This window comes from Rhineura floridana, chromosome 1 (genome assembly GCF_030035675.1).
Source record: "Rhineura floridana isolate rRhiFlo1 chromosome 1, rRhiFlo1.hap2, whole genome shotgun sequence".
Taxonomy (NCBI): domain Eukaryota; kingdom Metazoa; phylum Chordata; class Lepidosauria; order Squamata; family Rhineuridae; genus Rhineura; species Rhineura floridana.
In genome coordinates, this window is record NC_084480.1 from 101,804,850 (window position 1) to 101,832,392 (window position 27,543).

The 27,543-nt window shown below is 41.9% G+C and overlaps 1 protein-coding gene across 3 annotated transcripts in view; it reads right to left on the bottom strand.

Annotated features, from left to right (window-relative positions):
* Positions 1–27,543, bottom strand: part of VPS13A (vacuolar protein sorting 13 homolog A) — a 304,094-nt gene that overhangs the window by 172,543 nt on the left and 104,008 nt on the right. For all 3 annotated transcript variants that reach the window (XM_061627500.1, XM_061627520.1, XM_061627510.1), the window contains exons 22-26: positions 25,901–26,018; positions 25,173–25,305; positions 19,835–19,922; positions 9,189–9,358; positions 7,735–7,891 (exon numbers count right to left, since the gene is read on the bottom strand). In XM_061627500.1, the coding sequence (XP_061483484.1) occupies positions 7,735–7,891; positions 9,189–9,358; positions 19,835–19,922; positions 25,173–25,305; positions 25,901–26,018 (666 nt within the window). The remainder of the gene's footprint in view (positions 1–7,734; positions 7,892–9,188; positions 9,359–19,834; positions 19,923–25,172; positions 25,306–25,900; positions 26,019–27,543) is intronic.

The following is a 27,543-nucleotide window of genomic DNA, read 5'->3' on the forward strand; positions in this document are numbered from 1 at the left end:
CTTTTTACCAGCGTAGGCCACTTCAGTAGCTACAGCTCTATCTAGGGAAAGCAGATCAAGCCACAGTGATTCATGCCTTGGCTATGTCAAGGTTAGATTACTGTAATGCATTTTATATGGGGTTGCTCTTGAAATGGCAACCGATACAACAAGGATTCTTGTGAGAACTGGACACTTACATCATTTTACAGTTATTTTGCATTGGTTACATTGGTTGCCTATTCGTTTCTGGGCCCAATTCAAGGTACTGATTTTGGTCTTGCCGTAAATGGCTTGGGACCATGATACCAAAGGACCACCTACACCTGTATAAGCCTGCCTAAGCATTAAGATCAGTGCCCAAGATCCTGTGCTAGTGAGAGTTGTTCGGCTAATGGGTATAAAGCAGAGGGTGAGTATAAGTGGTGACCTCACATCTCTGGAAACCCCTCCCCGGGACACAATTATTCAAGACTGGTTGAACTGGGCTGTACTTGAAATAATCCTTAGCTGCTGGTGTCTTGATTGTGTGTTTTGTAATTATATTTTCATGTGTTTTTAGAGTCTTATAAGCCACTGTGCAATAGCAGTTTTCCCTGAAAGGTGGGTTTAAAAACATTTGAATATTTATTATTATTTAAATATTGTCAAATGGGACTTTACAAAGCTATGCATTGTTTTAGCATACATGCCCTATCTCAGGGCATTTTATAATATCATTGTTTGATATTTCTCTACTTCTCCTTTTCATCTTCTTCAGGTGAGGCGGTCGATGTGCTGAACCGTTGTCTGGACGCGACAATGGACTGGATGAGAACTAACAAACTGAAACTCAATCCTGATAAGACTGAGATGCTGCTGGTGGATGGTTTCTCTGGTCAGATGGTGGATACATACCCTGTCCTGGACGGGGTTACACTCCCCCTAAAGGATCAGGTTCGTAGTTTGGGAGTCGTTTTAGACTCTTCCCTGTCACTTGAGGCCCATGTAGCCTCGGTGGCACGGAATGCGTTCTACCAACTTCGGTTGGTAGCCCAGCTACGTCCCTATCTGAGTAAGGGGGACCTTACATCAGTGGTTCATGCTCTGGTAACCTCACGTTTGGACTACTGCAATGCGCTCTACGTAGGGCTACCTTTGAAGACAGTTCGGAAGCTACAGCTAGTGCAAAATACGGCGGCCAGACTGCTAACAAGAACTAAGCGGTCTGAGCATATAACACCTGTTCTGGCTTGCTTGCACTGGCTTCCAATATGCTACCGGGCCAGATTCAAAGTGTTGGTTTTAACCTATAAAGCCTTATACGGCGCGGGACCACGATACCTGCAGGAACGCCTCTCCCGTTACGAACCAGCTCGTACACTACGGTCTACTACGAAGGCCCTCCTCTGGGTCCCGACCCATAGGGAGGCCCGGAGGGTAGTAACAAGATCTAGGGCCTTCTCAGTGGTGGCCCCCGAATTGTGGAATAGTTTCCCCGAGGAAGTACGCCTGGCGCTGACACTATTATCCTTTCGGCGCCAGGTTAAAACCTTTCTCTTCTCTGAGGCATTTTAATTTAAGTTATTTATGTAAATGCTGTAATTTCTATTTTAGATGGTGTATTTTTACATTTGTTATACTGACTTTGTAATTTTATTATTGTATATGTTGCTATGTTTGCCGCCCAGAGAGCTGTTTGCTAGTCGGGCGGGATATAAGCTGAATAAATAAAAATAAATAAATTTCTGTAAAAACTGCCCTGGAAATATTTCATTTTAGGGTATGATATAGATCTGCACAACAGACAAATACTTGTGTGTTGAATTTCACAGCTGCAGAGGTGATAGCACCAAATGCAGTGGTTCCCAAACTTCCCCCCCCCACAGACAACTTAAAAATTGCTGAGGGTCTTGGCTTGATGTTCGATGGGGTGAAACTGCCCCTAAAGGACCAAGTCCGCAGCCTAGGGGTTGTCCTTGATTCCAAGCTGTCCATGGAGGCTCAGATTTCGGCAGTGAGCCGGGCAGCTTGGTATCAATTACACCTCATACGTAAACTGTAACCCTACCTCCCTGTTCATCAGCTCCCATTGGTGGTACATGCCCTGGTCACCTCTCGTTTGGACTACTGTAATGCACTCTACGTGGGGCTACCCTTGAAAACGGTCCGGAAACTACAACTTATACAAAATGCGGCGGCTCGACTACTTACAAACTGTCGCCGCCGGAAGCACATCACCCCAGTGCTGTTCGATCTGCACTGGCTCCCAGTTGTTTTCCGGGCCCAATTCAAGGTGTTGGTATTAACCTTTAAAGCCCTACAAGGTCTCGGCCCAGTTTATCTGATGGAGCGCCTCCAACGCCACCAATTATGCCGCCCGACAAGATCAGCCACACAGGGCCTTCTCTCAGTCCCACCAACTAAAACAGCTAGGCTGGTAGGGACTAGAGAGAGGGACTAGAGAGAGGGCCTTCTCTGTGGCGGCCCCCACTCTCTGGAACTCCCTCCCATATGATCTTCGGCATGCCCCTTCCCTGAATGTATTCCGCCAGGCCTTGAAGACCTGGCTTTTCAGACAGGCCTTCGGGACTTCCGGGGAGGGTTAATCTTTTTTACTAATTGCCTGCTACTCTGAACTGTCACTGTTTTACTGTTTTATTGTTGTACTGTATTTATTATGATGTATTTTAATTGAGTTGTACGTCGCCTAGAGTGGCCATTGGCCAGATAGGCGACTTATAAATTAAAATTATTATTATTATTATTATTAAAATTATTGGCGGACCACTTAAAGGATTTTTCTGCCTGTTGTAGCAATTGTAATGCACTATACTAGTTGCTGTATAATTTTTAATTATATGTGAATTGCATCTTTTATTTCTTATATATTGTATTTTATTGCATTACAATTTGAATTTTATGGAATTCAAATTGTAATACAATAAAATACAATATATAAGAAATAAAAGAAGAAATAACAGTACAGTTAAAATCAATATGAATATTTAACGCAGATACACCGTGGACTACCTGAATGAAGCTTGCAGACCATTGGTGGTCCAAAGATCACAACTTGGGAACCTCTGACCTAGTTTTTGAGTACTGGGGCAGGCGATTCCCCTCTACTTCACTCCATGTACAGATGAAACATCTGCAGAGTAGAAGTGCTAATAACAAAACAGTCTTATGATGTAAAGCTTCAGCTAAAGGTAATTAAAATAGATATAAGATTTATAATGCAGCACGCTGCATGTGTAGTAGTACATAAAATCATTTTAAAAAACTGGATCTTTATTCTATTTCATTTATTTATTTATTTATTACAGTTATATACCGCCCCATAGCCGAAGCTCTCTGGGCCAACCAAGTGAAATCAATGGTCTACTCTGAGTATGATTTAGTTAGGTATCATCCAAACCCTATTAATTTAGTGTCAGGAGAAACGTGAAATATTCATGCATAAACAATTACAAATAACAGAATTTCCCCTCGAACTTAAAACCAAACTTCCCAATATATCAAGCCATTAATTTTAGGTTTTAAAATTAAGCTATTCAAGAGCCCAGAGACATCAAAAATATCAGTTTTGACAGAACAAAGTTAATCACAGGGGTGTCATTTAGAGATGGAGATCAGGAGAAGTAGCCCAACATGTTTCAGATCCCATAAATTGTTTCTCAGGAACAACTATAGCCCTCTTCAGGCATTCAAAGTGAACATATGAAACAGGCAGCTAAGTAATAATGGAGTAATAACATAAAACAAAGTAAAAATTAAGTAATCACATCAAATTAATTGGTTTCTTTTTTTGTAATTTAATATTGAATATTTTTGATGCAGGCATGGAAGGCCTGTCTCCGTGCTTCTCTGATGGACTATTCTATCAGACCTGGAAAAGTGGTGATCTCCATTTAGAGATTGTTGTTGGGAACAAAATCTAGTTTTGAATAAGATGCACTATTTTTGCTGCTATCTGGTTTTTGTATTTTTCCCTTTTATTTATTTATAAGATTATTTCAAACTCATTCAAAGAAATATGGCGATATACAATAAAATCATTAAAATGCTATAAACCTATAAAATCATAAAATACAGAACACATGACCAACAATGAACGAAATTAATTCTCTAAAAATGCTTGGTAAATCAGTATGTGGCAAAACATCAGAATTTCAATGAGAACAATATTCTGAAGGACTAGTGCCACTAAAAGCCTTAGTATGTATAGAAACTAAACAAATATGAAATAACTGGGACAGTCAGGAGGGCTTCTCTAGATTATCAAAGTCATCTGTCTGGTGATGGTTTAAGATGGTTTAAGAGACAAAGTGGTCTTTCAGGTAACCTGATCCTAGGCTGTTTGGGGTTTTATACATGAACAGTTATTACCTTGAATTTAGCTCAGTAACGTACTGGCAGTCAATACAGTTTTCAGCACTGGCGTAATATACTGATGTGGAGATGTTTGAATCAAAAATTAGGCCTCAGCATTCTGCACTTTTCACAGTTTCCAAACCAAACTCAAGGGTAGCCCACAGAGACCACATTGAAACAGTCCAGTCTAGAGGTTATCAAGACCTCCACTAGTGTGGCCATGCTATCCCTGTCCAAGAATGGCTGTAACTGGCATACCAGCCAAAGATGGAAAAAAGCACTTTGAGCTACTGAGGACATCTATACTTTCAGTGACAATGAATCTAGGAGTACTCCCAAGCTGTGTACCTGCTCCTTCAGGGTTAGTGCAAACCCGTAAAAAACTCTCCCTATTTCTTGAACCACTCACCCACAGAGCTGCTGTCTTATCAGGATTCAGATTTGGTTTATTGGCACTTATCCAGTCCATCACTGACTCCAGACATTGGCCCAGGATTAGCACAGCTTCATCTGATCCAGATGTTATTGAGAAGTATAGGAGTGTCAACAGCATACCGATGACACCTTGCTCCAATTCTCCAAATGACTGCTCACAACAGCTTCAAGTATACGTTTAAAAGCACTAGGGAAAGGATGGTGCCCTGAGAGACCCTACAGCACAATTGCCGGGGGGGGGGGGAATGACAGATAGTCACCCAAGTTACTCTTCGTGAATGGTCCTGCAGGTAGGAGAACAGTCCCATCCTCTGGAAGCACACCTCAATGTGGTGAGGGGGTTTGAGAGTGTCGAAGAAGCTGACAGCAACGCCATCAGGAGTCTAGACCAAGAGGCTAGACTCCTAGCAGGGGCACCCAAGGCAGAATAGTCAAAGCTGAGACATCAGACTAATGGTAAACCACCTCTGAATACCTCTTACAGTGCTGTGACTAATGAAACAACTGGGTCAAAGCCAAATGGAAACCCAGAGGCTGATGCGCACAGATGTGAACGCAGAGTCTGGACTTGTACGACATACACAATAGGAATATGGAATGTGAGAAGCATGAACCAGGAAAAGTTAGAAACTGTCAAGCAAGAAATTGAATGCATCAACATTACAATGAACACATCAACATTACAATACTTGGCATGAGTGAATTAAAATGAACGCAGAAGTACAGGAAGATATTGATCACACACCAAAACAATAATCATGGGGGACTGGAATGCAAAAGTAGGGAACAGAGAAAATTGTGGGGAAATGGAGCTTAGGAGACTTATTGAATTCTGTGAAGCCAGCAATTTGTTTCTTGCAAACACATTTTTTGAGCAACCGAAAGGATGATTGTACATGTGGACATCACCAAATGGACAATATAGGAATCAAATTGATTATATAATTGTTAGCAGAAGATGGAGAAGTTCCACACTTTCTGCAAAAACAAGAGCAATACCAGATCATGAACTGGTAATATAAAAAAATCAGAGTAAAGCCAAAGAAGAACACCAAAGCAATCATAATGCCAAAATACAATTTAAATAACATCCCAGAAGAATATAAAGATCAAATAAAGAACAGATTTGAGGCTTTACACTTAGCTGACAGAGAACCAGAAGAACTATGAAGTCAGAGACATTATCAGGGAAGAATGCAAAAAGACAATACCTCTAGTTAAAAAGAGAGGAAGACCTCAATGGATGACTGAAGAAACTTTTAAAATAGTTAAAGACACCCTTCGGGCTTCGGGCGGTATATAAATTAAATTAAATAAATAAATAAATAACATAAAAGCAAAAGAAGACAGAAACACGGTCAGAACCCTAAATGCAACAATACAGTGACTAGTACACAGAGACAAAGAAAACGATTAAAGAGTGATTGTGTAGAAATAGAAGAGGACAACAAAAAGGGAAGAACAAGAGCCCTATTCCAAAAGATCAGAGAAATGAAAGGGAAATTTAAACCAAGAGTAGGGATGCTGAATAATCAACAGGGGAACACACTGACATATCGAGATGAAATGAAAGGAAGATGGAAGCAATACACTGAAGAACTCTATAAAAGAGATGCAAGGATGACAGATTCATTCACGGAGGAACCGTATGATGAAGAACCAGAAATTTTAGAATGTGAGGTGAAAGCTGCTTTTAAAATACTTGGAAGAAACAAATCACCAGGAACAGATGGCACACCAATAGAGTTGCTACAAGCTACTGAGAATGAATCTGTCCAAATTTTGACAAAAAGTTGTCAAGAAATATGGAAAACTAAACAATGGCCCACAGACTGGAAGCGTTCAATATACATCCCAATTCCAAAGAACAGGGTCCCAGGGAATGCAGCAATTATTAATCTATTGCCTTAATATCCCATGCAAGTAAAGTAATGCTCAAGATTCTACGACAAAGGCTCTTACCATATATGGAGCAAGAAATGCCACATGTCCAAGCTGGATTTAGAAAAGGAAGAGATACCAGAGATCATATTGCAAACATACATTGCATAACTGAACAGACCAAGGAATTTCAGAAGAAAATCACCCTCTGCTTTATAGATTACAGCAAAGCCTTTGACTGTGTAGATCATGAAAAACTATGGGATGCTTTAAAAGAGATGAGGGTACCTCAGCATCTGATTGTCCTGATGAGCAACCTATACTCTAGACAAGAGGCTACTACAAGGACAGAATATGGAGAAACCGACTTGTTCCCAATTGGAAAAGGTGTGAGATGGGTGTATTTTATCACCCTATTTGTTTAATCTATATGCAGAACATATTATACGGAAAGTGGGATTGGACCAAGATGAAGGAGGTGTAAAAATTGGAGGGAGAAATATCAATAGTTTAAGATATGCAAATGATACCATACTATTAGCAGAAACCAGTTAAGTAAGGTAATGAAACCAGAAAGTTAAAGAGGAAAGCACAAAAGCAAGACTATAGCTGAACGTCAAGACTAAAGTAATGACAACAGAAGATTTATGTTGCTTTAAAGTTGACAATGAGGAAACTGAACTTGCCAAGGACTGAATAAGCTCCACAGCATCACAGCATCACAGAGGGCAATCATGTCAATAGCCTGCTTCATCTTACCAGCCCATGGTGAGAAGAGCAGCAAAACCATAGTATTGTCAATGCTTGTCCAATTTCTTAAGGGTGATGGTTCATAAATAACAGAAACGCCACCCCTCAAAGGCTCAGCTATTCTGTTTATAACAGAAAATTTCATAAGCTTCTGTTTGAGGTACTCTGAGCATGCTTTACTATGGAGAAGAAATAAATGGATGATAATGATGAATATATTTATGAGCAGGCCTTTGCTATAAATCTCTCCAGCATTCTGTCTGTCACACTGAAATTTGTCCAGCTATTTCCAAGTGAAACCTGACTGATTAGTGAATTATTTTAAATACTTACCCATATATTCTGGACATTGTAAGCAAATCTCTCTAAGAAAAGCTGTCACAGTCATATCATATGTTCTAAGCTTGAGCTCAGTGCCTAATTTTAAAATCTCCAAGCGAAGAATTGGCTTTTCAACACCTTCAGCAAGACGACACACCTGAAGAAACACCTACATATAAAGACAATAGGGGAATGGTCAAATCAAATCTACAAAAATGTTGGGGGTGGACATCTGCTTATAATGCCAAGCAGCATAAGCAGAGCTACAAAAGCATTCTAAAATATGGTATAGAAGACAGTTTCAAAGTCCTCCTTGGTTTGCATGTGCCTACAAGACCAATCTGGAACATCATCCTAGGCATCATCTTATATTCTATTTTCCTTCTGGAGTTGTCAAAATTAGTATTCAGAATTGTATCCAGTGTGAAGTATAAGGAAAAAATTTAGGTTTAAGCAGTTTTACTTTCATTTTCAGTGCCAATGTATTGCATACTATCTGTTCAAGAGGGACCTGACACCTGAATAAATGTATTTGTCCAATGTTCATATTTTGAGTCAACTCTAAATTTACATAAAAGCAAAACAAGTAATTACTATATAATAATGCAATCTTATACATGTCTACTCAGAAGGCAGGTATATATGGAACTGCAGCAAAAAATTATACAGTAGTGTGACAGGATTCCTTACAAACAATCCTAAGCATGTCTCATGTAAATTTGCTGCACTTTAGGAGAAAGGTTTATGAAGATATTTATTACTATAGCTGTACCAATATCAAAGAAGCAATATACATACTGAGAAACCACTTAAGGGGTGGTGGCAAATTCTTTAGCTACAGGCAGAAGGATTAGGTACCAGCATTAAACAATGCTGTCAGTTGATACTTACTCTTATTACTTTAACTCATACTTATTTCTTTGTACTATACTATCCCTTCTTTATTACAGTCTCCAATTTTTAAACTATATCTTGAATACAAATTGTATAAGAACACGAGGATGCTGCCATCTACACTCCCCAAAAGCTCCCCTAAGTACAAACTGCTCTGCCTGATTTTTCCAATTTCCCCATCCTACTGCAGCCACCTGTAACAAATCATTGGCTTTTCATGAGGAATGCTGCTCCTGAGAGGCTTTTTGTGATGCAGGGGAATGCAGGGGTAAGGAGGAAATGGGAAAATCTTTCTGCAGGAGTGGCTCACATTTTCATTCCTCTGGATTCAAGCCCTAGTTTTTTAAATACTAACTTGAAATTAATGGAAATGTCTATATTTCATTCATTCACATGCATTACTGAGAGAACTAACAATGAAAACCTCAGAAAGAGCTAAATCATTGCTTGAAAGTGAAGCAGCAATGGTAACAATAAATAATGCAATATAGGTGAAAGACAGCAAATGGAAATACATTGCAGTATGTTAGCATCAGCCATTAACAGAAATACAGAAGCAGGTAAAATATTACCTCAGATATTTCAAATCTTAGTTGGAAATCAATCATATTCTTCAAAGAGTCCCGTCTCACTGTCTTTTTTTTGAAGCTGCTAGTCCTACTCAAGGAACCCAAAGGTGCTTCAAAAAACGGCAAGTCTTCCACAGGACTGCTTGGCGCATCATAATATTCATCTTCGGATTCTAATGATTGTAACAGTTCAAACAGTAATTATAAAATGCTTACATTTTCACATGTTATATTCTATACATGTAACTTGTAATTATGTTTCAGTAATTATATAACTGTTAGCATGTCTGCACCATGCTGTTTTCATGAGATATGTCCCAGGACATACCAGGAACAGCTGATGCAATCAACATCTTATCTCAGAAACTATCTTCAATACAACTGCTCTTCAGTTATGTTCCTTCCATGCAGATCTATTCTTGGTTAAACTCATCAACTGGACCATCTACTTGCAGGCAGGAGTGTCAGCAGCTAAGTGCTTACTTGCAAGTACCTCACCTGCTGCTTTTAACATGTGGGGATGAAACACTGGTCATTTACCATGAAGGGGCCTACTCTGGCAGACATGAGCCACTCACTGTGAGTAACATCATATCCTTATAGCCCAGGCAGAAAACCCATAGATTAATTTGCATATTCCTTCTTCCTTCGAAGTCTCTTTAATTTCCATTCACGGCAAAGCACTTGAAGACCTTCTTGGAACCTGCTAGATCTTTCACTCACATAACCAAACCAGGAGCAGAGGTGTCCCCAGACAGAGAAATGAAAGAAATAAGAATCCTGTGTGAAATGTGTGAGGCAAGTCCTAATCACTGAGGAGTGAAGAGTGAGCAGCATGTGTGTAGGGTGTGATTGGCTCATGTTGTCTGCCAGAGAAGGCCCCTTCATGGTAAGTGACGAATGTTTTATTCTCCTGGTAGACATGAGCCAGTTGCTGTGGGTCCTACCAGAGCCTGAATGTCCATTGGGTTGATTGAACATAATAGCTGCTCACTATGGAGGAAGCCCCAGTTGCAGGACTCACCTCCTGAATGCTGCTTCTACTGAGATGTAGAGATCTAGTTATAGTGGCATATAAAGGGAGAGGGAGAGGCCCATGTGGCTACTCTACAGATCTCCAGAATACCAGGGTTAGTTGCCAGTGCTGTGGGTGTGCCCCATTGAGGGTACTGTTGGTACTCACCTGAAAGATGTTTCAGGGAGGGAGGCATGAGGACACTACCAAGTTATCCTTGAATCATTTGAAGGCAGGATAAAGTCATCCCTCCAAGACTGCTACTGAGTTGCCCCTCCCTTGCACTGCCAATGCACTTTCTGGCCAAGTGTAGAACAAGATACTCTCCCTACTAAACAACCATGCGTAGACAAAAAGCATAGAACAAGAAAACAGACAATACAGTGAAATGTCGTGACACTCTCCAGAGCCTGAGAACAGCCAAATTAATATGTACCAAGAATAAAAGCCAACAATGGGTAGGTCTCAGTGGTGTCCTAGTGCCCCCCAGAAACATCTTTCAGGTGAGTACCAATGGTACCTTCTCGAGTGGGCACTAGGACATCACCAAGTGAGATGTTCCAAAGTAAGCCCTTCTAATCCTAGGGTGGGAGCTGGCTGACTACTCATTTGGAAGAACCCGCTGCAGGACACAAAGGCAGCCTCCGTAAAAGCAAACAAATCTATATTATAATGCTTCATGAAGGAACAAGGATTGGACCAAGTTGCTGCCCTGCAGATTTCCCATAGAGGAGCATTGGTAGAAGAGTGAACACACACTGCTGCTGACCCAGTCAAGTGAGAAACTATACCTGATAACACAGCAATTTTAGTGAAATGTATGCCAGGGAAATACAGGCCCTGAACCACCTGGATAAAGTGGACAAGGAGACTTTCTGACTCTTGTTTGCAAAATGACTTAGTTCTTGCATTATACACCTTCAGGGCCCTACGGACATCTATACAGTGCCATGCGTGTTCAGAGGGATATTTAGCATCAGGAAAGACAGTAAAACTAATTCTTGCTGCTTGTGAAAGAATAAAGTTACTTTAGATACAAATGATAAATCTGTCCATAGCACCACCTGATCTTTATGAAAGTACACAAGTTCTTTGTGATGAAAAGAATCTCTGGTTCCAACACCACTTGTGCCAATGTGATGGTGACTAAAAAGAGAACTTTGTAAGACAGAAGCTGCAGTAGAATGTCCTGGAAGTTCAAAGGGAGCAAGCTGCAGAGCTGACAAGTCAGCTTCAGAAGAGGGCAACCAGAATGATCAAGGGGATGGAGCGACTCCCTTACGAGGAAAGGTTGCAGCATTTGGGGCTTTTTAGTTTAGAGAAAAGGCGGGTCAGAGGAGACATGATAGAAGTGTATAAAATTATGCATGGCATTGAGAAAGTGGATAGAGAAAAGTTCTTCTCCCTCTCTCATAATACTAGAACTCGTGGACATTCAAAGAAGCTGAATGTTGGAAGATTCAGGACAGACAAAAGGAAGTACTTCTTTACTCAGCGCATAGTTAAACTATGGAATTTGCTCCCACAAGATGCAGTAATGGCCACCAGCTTGGACGGCTTTAAAAGAAGATTAGACAAATTCATGGAGGACGGGGCTATCAATGGCTACTAGCCATGATGGCTGTGCTCTGCCACCCTAGTCAGAGGCAGCATGCTTCTGAAAACCAGTTGCCGGAAGCCTCAGGAGGGGAGAGTGTTCTTGCACTCGGGTCCTGCTTGTGGGCTTCCCCCAGGCACCTGGTTGGCCACTGTGAGAACAGGATGCTGGACTAGATGGGCCACTGGCCTGATCCAGCAGGCTCTTCTTATGTTCTTATGAAAACTGCAAGTCAGAAAACAATGTTGAACAGGCAGACTTGAGAGTGCAGCACCCCTCAAAAATTGCTTCACATATGGACGGAAACCAGTAGGGGCCAAGGAAGATGTAGACAAGACTGATGATAAAGCAGAGCCTTGTAGGTGTAGTCCATTAAGTTTCAAACCCATGTGAAGATAATTTTACAGAAAACTGAGTACCTCCACCAGACCTGCCTTTGAGGAACAAATATGTCTCTTGCTATACCAATGGATGAATGTCTCCCAAGTAAACTGACATATACAGAGGGTAGATGGCTAATGTGATGCCAGGATCTTAGCTATGATCCCAGGTGGCAAACCAGCCCTGAGCAGACATTGCCACTCAACCTCCAAGTAGTTAGCCTCAACCAGTTTGGATCAGGATGATACAAGGGACCTCGAGTAAGAAGGTTTGGCACACCAGAGATACCAGGGCTAGCTGTACAATTTCCAAAACCCATGGTCTCCTGGGCCATAATGGTGCTACTAGCATGATTGGTGTTCTCTCCAGATGCACTTCTTTGAGAACTTGAGCCGGTAGAGTGGGAGGGAAAGTGCACCGCAGACCAGGAGGCCACAGATAGTTTAATCTATCAGTGTCTTCTGCCAGAAGGGATGGAACTTCATGAAAAACTGTTTTAGTTGATTCAAACAAGTTGAGTTGGATGCAAACAGGTTCACTTGTATCCTTCTGAACCTGTATTGCAACTTCTTGAAGATCACCTTGTTGAGCTGCTATTCCCCAGTCATCAAGGTCTGTCAGCTCAGTCAGTAAGTTGTCAACTTCCCAAACACATTCCATTACCAGCAGATTGACATTTTTCTCCACCCAAGATAGCAAAAGGGTGGCCTCCACCTACAGAGGTTGTGACTTTGACCCACTTTGACACATATGAGCTTTTATCATAGTATTGTCTGTCTTTCCGTAGCATTATGTTTCAGACCTAGGGAAGATACAAAGTGTTGCAACACAAGCCTTGCTGCTTGCAACTCCAACTAATTTATGCTTCAGTTGGACTCTGCTTGAGTCCAGACACTTTAAACCAACTGACCCCTGAAGTAAGTTCCCTAGCCCATTATACTTGTACCTGTTATGGCATCCCAAACTAGATCTCTTAGTGGTACCCCCTTGCAGAGATTGCTGGTCTTCATTCACCACTTGGGAATAGCCCAGGTCTGGTATATCAATCGTATCTGTTTGTCTTGACTTGACGCAATGAGAGCACGCACAACAGCAGCCTGTATGGAACCTCACCCATTATGAGCTTGTTTATATTTCAAACCCAATACCACCCTCCAAGCCCCCTTTCTTCAGAACAATGAATAGCAGTGAATGAACGCCTGAAAAGTGCTGATCTGAAGGCACACATTCTATTGCTGCTGTCTGAAGAAGATGGTTTATTGCCGCTGACATCTACTTCCATTTGTCTTGCTTTTTTGGACCCCCAAAGCGACCTGGGGGCAGGGACTGAAATTCTGTCCTATATACGTAACACATCACATTCTTGACCCACTTGTCCGACATTGTGCTTCTCCATTTGTGAGCAAACAAAAGGTTCTTTACCTCTACTGGTCAAGAACTGAATCAAAATTTCTTTTGCTGCTTTCCTCCCACTGAGGCATTAGTATTGGTGAATCAGAAGCTGGAATGTTGTGGGCCTCTGGCCCCAGTAAAGTCTCTGGGAATGAAAGTCACAGCCTCTGTCCCCAAAGTTTAGGGACAAAAAGTTTGATAGGGCTGAAAATGCCTGAAGGCATGCTTCTCTTTCTTTTGCATGGTATTTGACATTGCCTTCTTCTTGTCTTTCATTTCTCTGAGGTCCTTTAAAGTCTCATCCCCTACCAGCTTTTTGCCATCAAAGGGATCCATTGCTAAAACCAGCCTAGAATTGGAATCAGTTTCCCAATAATGCAGCGACACAATATGCTTTGCTACTTTTTCTACTGCCATGGTTTGAGATAGGTTGCATTCAAGGCAGCCACCCTAGATATCTTGAGAGCTGTCTTTCGAATGCAATCTGGGTCTTGAGTAGGATTAGCAAAGATGTCATAGATCCAATAGCATGGCTGCCCTGGAAAAAAACAAAGCCATACAGGATACTTGCACTGCAAATGTTTTGACACTAATGCTGAAATTATCATGAGTGCAATGGAATGACCTTGGAGCAATGAGAAAGAAAAGGAGAAGATGGAATGGGGCATGGTGGAGGATCCTAGTGACTTGCAGTCAGAGGGTGCCAAGGCTGAAGGCTTCAGTGCCATTGACAGAGACAGCACTGCCCCCACAGCTTCACTTACAACTGACGAGACGCTGCCCGATCAGGAGACTGTTCCTGCCCCTCCTCTTCACCCGCCTTCTTCACTCACACTGTCGCCACCACCACACACTCCCTCTCAGATGAGTCTCCACTGCCCACACATCAGACCCATTGGCAACTGTACCAGTAGGCTCAAAGGGTCCTCAGAACAGTAAAAGGTGCATCAATAGTTGGGACTTTCAACTACTCCATAAACTCTGCATCTAAAAAATACTTGCTAGCATAGGATGATTTTTTAGATTGCAAAGGCACCTGCCATTCAGCTTTAATCAATATTTTTTATTACATTAGGCATTCACACAGCTTTTTCAGTTTAGGATCTGACAGAACTGTTGCCACCTAGAAGGTGGAGTAGGTATAGGCTCAGCAGCCAAATTCTTCAACTCCAGTATTTCCATGGCCTTACAAAGTAGTATCATAAACTGAGTATCATGAAAAAGGAGTGTGGAAACTTGTTCCTGCACATCAGAGCCATCACTCCATTCCACCTCCTCATTATCCTACAAAATACTATAATTCACTCCTTCTGGTAGTCTATCCTCCAGTAGTGGAGGAACAGGCCTTGTTTTGTCTCACTTGCCCACTAGGCATAGCATGTGGATCTAGTGAAAGTTATGGTTACGCAGGCACATTAGGAGGAATTGTGTCAGGTTGAACATTAGTTAATTATTAGGAACAATAAGAACAGAGCTTCTGAGGGGAGAAAAACTCTGAGGGGAAAAATTATCCCAAGCAGAACAAAACACTCATACAACCAGGGAACACACTCATAAGAAGTCAACACACAGTACAAACCAAATTAAATAAGGCCAGAAGAGCACAGGGGGATTTGGTCTTGTTCAAATGAGGCAGGAAAAATGAACTGTCACTCTAAGGAAGAGAAATTCAAAATTGATCTTGGAGTGATGACTTTTTTCCTGCCCTCAAGCTATTGGAGGATAGCAACCCACTTGGTGGTGTCCTAGTGCACTTGAGGATATGCTGTGAGTGCGATCTGCCTTGGTGCTTGGAGATGTTGTGTCTCATATGAGAAAACTATGTTCATTGTTCAATGTTAATTCATTTGGCTGCAATGGATATTTTGGGCTTTTTTCTCATAGAGGTTGGGTGGAAGAGAATGTTTTTGTTCTTATAATGTATGTCGTTAACGCCTGCTTAAAATCTAAGATGTGTTCATCTGGGTGCACTGGACTTAGGCAAAAGGAAAGGAGAATTAACTCCTGAGCCATGTGGAACTGGAAATTTTTGGATTTAAGTAGTTTGTGTTCTGAGAACCACACTGTTGCTTTGAAAAAATCACAGGTCCCTCTTAACAGACAACACATTTAGCTTCAATGCCCTCCTTACACCTCCTTGCAGAGGTGATGGCTACCATGCAGGCAACCTAGAGCAACAAATGTATAATGATAATGAAGGCAGTGGTTTGAAAGGGACCCAAGTCAGAAAATCTGGAAACCATAATAATGCAAAAAGTAACTCCTAGTTATTGCTGCCCCTGCGGTAAGGCAAATGTTGTTGAGCTGTGGCCAATGTAATGTTGAAGGGACATGGACTCATTGGTGAGGCAAGGCAAGGATGATCCACCCGCTCCAATGGAGGGCTTCCTTCAGCATTTATTCATATTATATCAGCTGAGTGAACTTCATCAGCTGTGAAACTGAGATTAGGCCAAAACAAGAGTTCCTTGAAGGCTACTTGCCATGTTCCAGAAAGGCACTGTGAAAATGCCCATTCTACAGGATTATCTAGTGCTGCTATGTGACTGCACAAAGAGTTCAACAGATTAAACAGCTATAATATGCATCCACTTAGAGTAGGTGTTACAAGAGGACTCATCCAAACGGAGCGGGATAATCCACGTTTTCCATATCCGGTTCGTCGTCTGACAGTCCTCACTTTGCCTGTTTGTTCGCTCTTTCCCGATTAAAAAAAACACGCTTTTTTTGTGCCCGCACACGCAGTGGGAAGACCCGTACTTCTTCTCGCTTTTTCCCAGCTCCGCCCATAACACTCCCCCTATCAGCCAATTGGTCCGCAAAATATGACGTATGCTCCTCTCCCCTTTGCAACGAAGCACAATATCACTCATGCACTTGACTGTAACAGTGCAAAAGTTTGAATTTCCTGTGGGTGTAATGCAGTTCCTTGCCGCTCGCCACTATGGAGCAGGGCTGGTGGGGATGTGTGCTGATATGCCAATAATTCCTGTATTTTTGTGTGCTTGTATTTGCGAATGTATGTGTTTTTGCCTTTATGCATAGTAAACATTCTGGAGATACACAGGGCTGGCAAGTCTCAATCAGCAGAGAGAGCAGAAGGCTGCAGGCAAGAATGAAAGCCTGGCCTGGAGCCAAGGGTTCCTAGCCAAAGGATGCTGAATGCACTCTGGAGAGGGGAAGGGGCACCTGGGTGCCTGGCATCCCTTCCTTCTCCATCGCCTGCTGCCCCTTTTGCTCGGCGCCTTGCCTGGCAGTACCCCATGCCAGCTGCTGCTGGGCCGCCTGAGCTCTCCTCCCCTTTTCGCCACTCTGGCTGGCTTCTCTCTGATCCACCCCTGGGCTTCCAGGGTGCTCTAGCCCACCACTTCGCTCTACGAAAGGCTGGAGAGAAGGGGCGGCAAAAATAATCTCCAGCTCTCCCGAGGAGGGGGCCAGGGGCTCCAGGGGCTTTGCGGGGAATGGGGCACCCCTCCGAGAGCCCTCACCACCACCCATCTCCCCCTCCACTGCCACCTTCTCTCCAACAGCCAGGCTTGCACTGCAACCACCTGCTTCCTTCCTTTGCTCTCTCTTTCTCTGCTCCGGCTGCTCCACGTTAGGCAGCTGTTCCCCCCCCTGCACCAAGCCGCCAATCAGCTGGGCTGACAGCTGAGCCATCAGAGCGCCCCACAGCTGATTCGGCAGCCCCCTTCCCTCACCGCTTGCTGCCCAGCTCTCCCTCAGGCTGGCGAACATAGCTTCAGGCAGCCTGTGGGAGAGAGGCTCCTGCAAGGAAAGGGGTTGCCTGGGAGCCTCCCTGGGGTTTCCCCCCGCGTGGGGGTGGCCTGGCATCACTGCCCACTCTCTCCCCAGCTGGCCCTCGCCACCAGCGACCCCTTCCTCCGCTCTCCTTCCAGAGCCTCCTTAGATGGTTGCGGGTGGCCATCTAGCAAACCACTTATATGCCAATAATTCCTGTGGGTTTTTTGGTTGTATTTGCGATATTTCGCAAAACCAACTGTATGTTTTTCTGTCTTTATGCATATTAACGTTTCTGGAGATACACACGGCTGGCAATTCCACTTATTTCTCCAGAACCGCTCCTCCCCATTCTCTCTCTCTCTCTCTCTGCCTGCCTCTCCCTCTCTGCATAGGCGGCGGCGGCAGCATCAGGGAAGAGCTACTGAGAGGCTTCCCAACCACTTCGGGCAAAACTTGATGCTCCGTTGCCTTCACCCCCCTCCTTCTCCCTTTCCTTCCCGCGGCCTTGTACAAAGCGCCAAGCTCTCACTTTTCTCCGCTGTGTGTGCCTGTGCATGTCTGTCTGTCTCTGAGCGAGGAGGAAAGAGCATAGTGAACTCCCTGCACTAACCAGCCGCACTTGAGTGAGACCAGCCAGGAAAAGGGGGGCTTACAAACAACCACAATTGCCACCCAGTTCACATGCTGGCTAAAAATTAACGGCTGTTTCTGCTTCTGCGCAAATGCGCTTTTCTGCTTCTGCGCAAATGCGCTTTTTTGCATCTGCGCAGTAGAAGTTGCAGAGCCCCCCCAACACCACCCCATTGCTCTGATTGGTTCAGTTTTCCCGGGCTTTCCCTGGTCATTTTCGAACATGCACAAAAGTGGAAATACATGATTGGCTGTGAATGAGAGAAGGGGTATGGGGAAACACCCAAGCACCGCCCACAGAACGCCTCCTGCTCTAAAGTCCGTGGTATTGCATCCTAGCGCCTGAAGGTACAGCAGATGATTCCCGGTTTAAAAAAGCAAATCGCATTTTTTGCGGTAATGCCAAAGCGGATTTAACAGCGAGAAAGTCCGCTTTAACAGGTGACGTCGTATGGACCATGGAAAATTAATGAACACACAAAGCGATCATATCGCAGATTATACAGTCGTCTGGATGAGCCCAGAGTGTCATTAATTCCTTGCAGCACATGTTCCACAATGAATACAAACTGATGGCAGTCCTCACCAGCACATTCTTGTAGGATTAAAAGAGGATCAAAGAAACTGTAAAGGTCCACATAATAGATAAAATGCATGGCAGAAAAAAACAAACTAATTTAGTGCAATGAAGGGGAGAATTAAAAGTCAAAATCACACATGGATGCAATTTCTGATTCTGTGTAGCTGGGAAATGGTGATGGATAAGAAGAACTTCAAGTTGTAGAATCATCCAACTAGACAGACCCATCTGTTATCAGTATTTGCTCATTGAAGTTGCCTCTACCCTATTTTCAGGAATTGCTCCCTTATCTCTCATCCTTCTGTGCCACGGCCTATCCCATTCAACAGGATCCTCTGACCCTTGGGACAAGGGAATTGCCATAAGAAGGAGAAGGTGGGAAAGTCAAATTCCATCAACCCTATTCCACACACTTTTCTTGGATCCAACCCCATTATGTTAATCTATATTCTGTTAGTCAATTTTCTATTATATATTTATAATAAAAAATTACATAAAAAATAGATAGGATTCATCCAACCAAAGGTAGTTGCACTTAAGTACCAACGAATTCAATGGGAACTAAATCATGACTAACTTGTCTCATTGATTTCAGTGGGACCCAACTTCAACTAACTTAGGGAACAATCCAGCTTGCATTTACACCAGACTGAGGGGAGTTGGATGCAGTGGATCTCCAGCTGAGCCAGCTAGGTCATGGCTCAGCTGAGCATTGCCAGTATGTCCCTCAGCCTAGCTCAGGTGGGATTCAGCCAGGATCCAGTCAGCTCAGCTGAGCCCAGTGCAAGTGGAGCTGGCATAAACTGGCATAAGGCCTGAAAAAGCGGTGTGTTGGGGGCATGCCAGAGAAGGGGTGGAGGTGAAGGGACTTAGGCCACATCCATGAGTTCAAAGCACTCATGCAGGTCCAAATCCAGGCAAAAGTTACAAGGTCAGCCTAAGAAAATAATGGCAACAGATTCAGTGGAGAGGGCTTACTTCCCGGTAGGGTTATTCGGAGAGCAGGCTTTTACTTTCTGGCCCCTGAGTGCAGCTCTCAGCTGAGCCAGCATTCAGCCAACCCAGAGGCTCCTGAATGGCAAATAGATGCAGCAGAACTTTATGCCAGCTTCTTTTGCTCCAGCACAACTTATGCCAGTTTCCCCTGAGTTGGATTGCTCTGCCTGTCTGGATCCTACCCAGTATGTCTGATCTTCTCTAGGCCTTAGAGAAAAAACTGCCTGAACATTTAAATATATAAGTAATAAATACTAGATCATAAACATTTTATGAACTGACATTAACAAAAAATAAAATGAAAAAATATTCACCACTTGATCCAGCTACTGAAAGAGGTTCTAGAAGTGGAAGTACAGAGGCTGACATTTCTGGTGTTGTTAGCAGTGAAGATACTTGAAGCTAAAACAGAAATCAATTTGTATCTCTTAATTTAAACATACATAATCACTATGATTTGGTTAATATATTTTATTTTTTAACAAATTTAAATCTCACCTTTCTTGACAGTTCAAGGCAGCTAATAATAATCGTAAGATCTTATGATTAAAAAAACCCATAAAAACAGGCAATTAAAATGAAATAAAAGACATATAATGTCCTCATTAAAAACAGCAGTAGGAGATACACTGAAATAAGTCACAAAAAACATAATTTGACTTTCTGTTTAAGAAAGATCTTTGCCAGCAGAACGCCAAAGTATGAACAAGATGAGCCTCTCTTGGAGGGATTTCCATAGCAGAGGTGTGATGACCACAAATGCTCTCTCCCAGTTGTAGGCAGACAAACATAAAGGACAAATGAGATGGAACATACAAGAGGGCTTGCAGAGTTTACCTTAGTGAGCAGGCAACTTTGCACAGAAGGCAGTTTTTTAGATATCCTGGTCCCAAACTGTAAACAGCTTTAAAAGTCATGACTAGCTCTCTGAATTTGTTTCAAACAAATTGGAAGCCAGTGTAGTTGTTTCAAAGGGAGTTACATGCTCCCCATAGACACTTCTAATTAACAACCTGTCTGCTACTTTATTTATCAAATTAAGTTTCTGAGTAAAGCAGATTTCATATTCCAGACTCCATAGCAAGGCATAGTTACCATGACCAGATATGAGACTTCAAAGTACAGATGCAACTGGCACACCAGCCTAAGTTGCACAATAGCACCCTTGGGAACAGCCATCATCAGGGCATCCAGGATTAAGGCCAGAAACATCCTCAGATTATGAACCTGTGGATTCAGGTGGAGTATGATCCCATCCATCATAGGCTGGATGTCTACTGTGCATGTCTACTGACTAGGGTCACCTTTGTCTTGTCTGGATTAAGTTTCAATTTCTTTGGCCACATCCAGCCCCAAGATTTCTATTGCTGTCCAAGGCTCCTTCTGGGAGGAAGGCAGGAAATAGGTTTAATAAATAAATTAAATAAATAAATGAAAACAACTTTCCTAGGCTGTAATGGAAAGGAGGGAGGGAGGGAGGGGGAGGGAGAGAGTGTGTGCGTGCGTGCGTGTGTGTCACATGGGTATGGAAGACACTTCACTCCAAATCCTTGCATAGCTTCTTCCAGTGGTTTTATATAGAAGTTAAAAAAGCATGGGAGACAAAATAGAGAATTATGACCCACCATAAAGCAGTGGTGGGAAACCTATTGCCCACCAGATATTGTTGGACTCCAGCTCCCATCACCACAACCAGCATGGCCAATGATCAGGAATGATGGGAGTTGTAGTCCAGCAACATCTAGAGGGACACAGGTTCCCCAACCCTGCCATAGGCCAGCAGGAGACCCAGGAGACGGACTTTTTGGAATTAATCCTTTGGGAAGGACAGGGACCACTCCAAAACTATGCATCCAAATTCCATTCGATTCAGCCATTCCAGAAGAATATCATAAGTGATGGTTTGCATAAATGTCTCAAATAAAAAAATATCAAATGCTACTGAGAGAGGTCCAGCAAAACAAACAAGAAAGCACTTCTCTTATCTAATTTTCATTGTAGGGAACTTTCACTCTGCAGCTTCACTGTATGCATGTTAACTTTATTGCTTTAGGATTTTGGATTAGCACCCACTCAAAGAACTCTAAAGAGCAAGAATTCACATACTACACAAGACGTTTTTGCATTACCAGTTACAGTTTGTTGCATTACCAGTTACTGAAATGATTGGGGCAAACTGAATAATTTAAATCATCTCCAGGAAATATGTCTTGTGTATTAGGACCATAACATAAATTTAAAGACCACTGTAAGGAGCAGCAGGAAAAGTCAAAAGAGATAGAAAGACAATTTCAGAAAAGTATAGGAATGGCAAGGAAGCATATGTGAGAGAACTCCATGAATCTCCAAGTTCATGGCTTTACTTCTAAAACAGAAGTGTAGAAAGAAATCATCTGAAAAATAGAAGTATGCATAGTGCTGAACCAAAATATCTTTGCAGGTGACAAAACTGAGAGGGTGTCATTTTGACAAATTTGAGGATGGGAAAGTAAACTTACCAATAGTGTTAGCATTCTACTATTTTATCAAGCCATGAACAAGCCATGTGCATGTCAGCCCCTTCCTTTGTGCACCCGACACTGGTGCTTCTATCCTGCCTTCTTTAAACCTCAGTTTTCTATTACATCTGAATTGGAACATTCTGGTTTAATTGCAGCTAACATATCTGGATAAGAAACCAGGTGATGCTGAGAGGAGCACCATCATGGCAAATCACATGGCAGAAAAAATGGTGAGAGACAGGGATGATTTCTGAGAATCTTTCATTTTTTCCAGGCCCCCAAGTTTCAGCATGGATGGCTAGAGCAGCCAAAGTCTATTTCACATCCATTTTTCTAGCACTCAACCATAGGTTTGTTCCATCCTGTTTTTTGCAGACTTTCCAAAAGAACGCATAAAACACGTGTAAACTGAATATATTTCACTCACTTACTATAAAGTGCACATTTTCAATGCATTTTTCTCCTACAATTCACATTTTGTATTTTTTAAAAAACATAAAATACACAGAATGATAGAATAGTAGAGCTGGAAGGGGCCTGTAAGGCCATCGAGTCTAACCCCTTGGCTCAATGCAAGAATCCAACTTAAAGCATACCCAGCAGGTGGCTATCTAGCTAACTCCCGAATGCCTCCAGTGTTGGAGAGCCCACCACTTCCCTAGGCAATTAGTTCTACTGTCACACCGCTCTAACAATGTGAGTTTGGAAGGACTCTGTGTGCTGCTGCAGCTGTTGCCATTTGCCCACAACTTCACCATATTTTCTTCTGCTGTTCCAGGTATATAAAGGGGAGGGGCTGCCTGAGGCAGCACCTCAGTGTGCACCATGGCATCGTACAAAGTGCAATGCTAAGCCATCGCCTACCAAGAAAAATCATTGCTGCAAGTGCTAGAGAGAGAAGACAAACCAACAAGTTGTTGTGATTGAAAGCCTGCCCTTCTTTAGGGTGAATATTTGATACTTGAATGGTTTCTATTCCTCCGTTGAGAGATGAAGAAAATGTCATTGCCTATTATGTTGGAAAAAGTGGTTTCTATACCCCAGGGTGACAGCCTGGTGGGCATATTTCTGTCCCCTTGAGTGAGACACAAGGCGGAGTGTTTGGTATAAAAGTTGTACTTAGAATATGTGTGTGCATTATTCAGCTGTATGTAGATTTGAGTGGTTTTCATGGTGGTTCTCATGGTATGGATATGTGAGTGTGCTGTTTTTAGGATGCGAGGTTGAATTATGTGAGTGCTTGTAGGGTGTGATTTGAGGTAAGCGTGAGTGTGTTGGTTTAGAATATTGATATGTTTAAATACAAATGTGCTAATCTTGTAAGGGTACGTTTGAGTAAACTAAATAATATCTTTTTTCAACTGTAGTTAGATAAAATTCTGTTATAAAGGGGGCCGGCTGTTTTAATTGTTTTGCTTTTTATTATACTATGATTAAGAAATGACTTATTTGTTTAATCAATTATGTTTAAAAATAAGCTTGTTTTAACTTTTTTCCCTTGAAGCTTCGGGAATACTCTGTTTAGTCTATTATGTATGTTATGATTTTTTCTTGTATTTCTTGTACTTAATTTTATATGCAATGTTTATATTATGTTGATTCTAAAGAGAATGTTTTGTTCAGTTAATAGCATTTTATTGATTGTTTTTTGTATCTGCTGTTTAAGATGTTTTGACTTGTTGTACACTGCTTAGAATTTTATTTAATAATAATAACAGTAAATTTTTCCTGACGTTCAGTCAAAATCTAGCTTCCTGTAACTTGAGATCATTATTCTGTATCCTGCACTCTGGGATTTATTTAGTTATTTATTAAAAACATTTATAACCTGCTCTATCTCCGAGGACTCAGAGTGGCGAACAACAAGCAAAGAACAATCCCATATAAAGATTAAAATTAGCATAATAAAAACAATATTAACTAAGCATATCAGCAGCAAGAGCCTGTCAAGCAATAAAAACATCCTATACATCGCTCAAATTAAATGCTTGACGAAAAAGGAACATCTTGACCTGGCGACGGAATATAACAAGAGAAGGAGATAACCGCACCTCTATCGGTAAAGAATTCCAAAGTTTGGGGGCAGTAACAGAAAAGGCCTTAGTTCTGGTTCCCATTAGATGTACTTGAATGGTTGGGGGAATCACAAGAGAAGGATCAGCGGAGGACCTCAAGGGCCGGGAGGGTTCGTAGGAAGATATACGCCCAGACAAATAGAGAGGGCCCAAGCCGTGTAGGGCTTTAAAGGTTAAAACCAGCACTTTGAATTGAGCTCGGAAGCAGATTGGCAGCCAGTGTAGTTGTTGTAAAAGGGGAGTTGTATGGGCCCGTAGGCTGGCTCCTGTTAACATTCTAGCTGCCGCTGTCTGAACTAATTTAAGCTTCTGAGCTGTTTTCAGAGGCAGCCCCACGTAGAGCGCGTTGCAGTAGGGATGACTGAGAAGAGATGCTGGCCCTCCTCTGTGGCTCTTTCAAGTACTTGAAGAGTGCTATCATATTTCTCCTCAGTCTTCTCTTCTCAAGACTAAATATGCCCAGTCTTTTCAGTCTCTCCTCATAGCGCTTTGTTTCCAGTCCCCTGATCATCTTTGTTGCCTGCCTCTGAACCTATTCCAGTTTGTTTGCATCCTTCTTAAACATATTTTTGTGCTGACTTTTTGAGACCAAAATTGAATCACAAAATCTGGAGAAGTGTGTAATCTTCTGATGCTTGTAGATCAGAAAACAACTAAGTTTAGGAACGTCAAATTAGGCTGACCCATGAAAAGCAGACCAAACAAATTCCTCTGCTATCTCTAATTTTGATCCATAAATCCTTTCAGAAGAAAGTTTAGTTCAGTCTTAATACAGTATTGTCTGAAGTTTTCTATGCTGGCATTTATGTGTGAACTCTGGCTCTTGCTAACTCACTGCTAATTTCTCTATGCCCACTAAAGATCGAAAATGAACTAGTTTGCACTGAGCATTTGCACTCTATGGCTTTTGTATCAACCCATGAATTCCCTAGCCAAACACTGTTTTAATGTGAACTTTTACTACCTGGAGAAATATCCCATTACTGAAAAGAGTACTCTAATGAAGTTGCATAATAATAATCATTATTTATGAAGCTTTAGTAAAGGTATATATCTAGCAATTCAATAACACTTGCCTTGGAAGGTTGTGCAGCAGCAGGAGGTGGACCTTCTGGTTTAGGAATACTATCAATTAGATCCAGAATGCATTTCAATTTCTCATCTGAGATGTTGAAAGACAATAAAGGCAGTTCACCAAACATTTTGTACCTATTACACAAAGAGAAAGAGCAATTAGAAAAACAAGTGTAGCTATGTACTAGGGAATCAAACTACTTATTTGATAAATTTATACCCAGCCCTTTAACACAAATGTTTCAAGGTTGGCTCATAAGCTTAAAAAAATAAGAACAATTATTATCAAAATATCTGAAAGACAATAAAAACATAGCAAAACAAAGACTTGAAAAGATAAATCCTGCCTCACTACCTTTTAAAGTTGAGTGTCAACAAGATGGGGATGATGCAGTAAATACTGTGTACTGGAAGATTCCAATTTTATTTGATTTATATTTTTTTAAAAACTTATATCCTGCCTACCTTCCAAGGAACCCATGAAAGCAGTTTACAAGAAATTGTTGTCAACCAAAATAGATGATTACAAGGTCCCTCAACAAAGACTTCTTAGTAAACTTTAGGAGTCACGGGATTAGCTTTTCTAGTGGATAAGTAACTGGTTAAAGAGCAGGAAGCAGAGACTAGGAATAAATGGTCTGTTCTCACAATGAAGGGTATTCAAGGCAGTGACTGTGCTCCATATGAAACCAGCAATGTGAAAATGCACTTAACAGTAAGAAAGTCATACTTGGGCATTCTTGCATCTGTTACAACCATAGCTCTGTTCAGTTCCATTTTCACATCCAGAGGCTGCAAGATATGTTGAGATGAGGACTGTAAGTTTCGAGCTTCCTCCCAGTTTTCATCTAAAGACAGAAAAATGTTTATCACAATGTACAAGAGACTCAATTTTATGTCCAAATCTTTCCTAGAGCTTGGATTCACTGAAACCCATACTATCTTTAAGATATGAAAGGCCACTTTTCACATTTATTCATTCATTCATCCTGGTGGCATGTTGCTACTGTGAACCCAAATCACACATGCACATCTGGATCCAAGAAGCATGTATATCATTGAGGCTGATTTTAACACTCCTGTGATCTGAGTTATCCACAACTATGCCACCAGCAGTCATTATGTTGCTGTTCATACCTGGGCATAGAGGTTAAAAATTCTTTTGCCTGCATCTTGACTCAGACCAGAGTAAATCAGTGAGTGGAACCCATATTGCTGACCCTTTCATTGTTGCTTAAATCAATATACGACTCCTGTTAGAAGTCCGTTACTGAGCAGGGCTGGAGTTCAAACTGGTCTACTTCTATAATACTTTCTGTAGGTTTGCTCTTAATTTGGGAGTAGGTCCAGGCATACTGAAGAAAAAGCCTACAGAGCTATGGAATGGAAGAAATCTTTGGTTTCAACTATGGTTCATAAAACAGCCTGTCAGTTTCCTATTGCAAATGGGAAGGGCAGATTTTTTTTCCCCCAGCCTGGACCACCAAATTCTGAAACGAGGGGGAAACACAGAAAACTGATTTCTACAGTGACGACCCTTTGCCTGGCTGTGCCACCATAAACCATAGTGTGAAGAAGGTACAGAGCTGGATATCTTTAGTGGCCCTGGGCCAAGAGTACACCCTGAACAGAAGCATGAACTTTTTGTCCTGTGCCCTGGCATTCACTAACAAAGAACCAAATTTTAAGTGTGAGCAAAGGTGGAATTAAAAAAAGTATGAGCATGCCTTTGACCACAAGGTGGTACTCAAGTCCCACCTGAGTTCATCTTACATGCACAGCAGAAAAGCTGGCTGCCCATATGCTACCAGGCCAGGTTCAAGGTTCTTGTGTTGGGCTCTTTCTGGGAAGAAGGGTGGGATAATAATAATAATAATAATAATAATAATAATAATAATATACAAAGCCCTGAACAGCTTGGGTCCAGGATAACTGATAGGTACTGCCTGATCACTGAGATCATTCAGAGGAGCACTGTTAGTTATTCCCCAACAAAGGCCCAACTAGCCTCAACCAGAAGTCAGGCATTTCATGTCGCCAGTCCTATGCTGTGGAACACTCTCCTAGCAGAGATTTGGCAGGCATCCTCGCTTTTGACTTTCAGGTGTCTCTTGACTCTGTGCCAACAAGCCTATGGAGCTGTTTAAAATGTTTTTGAGTAGTCAGTCATTTTAACTGTTGTTTTGTAATGTTTTTAAATGTTTTTATGTTGCTGTACACTGTACACTGTCCCGATGTTTTGCAAGAGGACAATATATAAATATTTTTATAAATAAATACATAATAAAAGGTTTTGGGTTATTGGGGAGATGAGAGAAGCGTCACTATTATTATCTGAACTCCAGCTTCACACAAGCAGTTTTCTCTGATGTC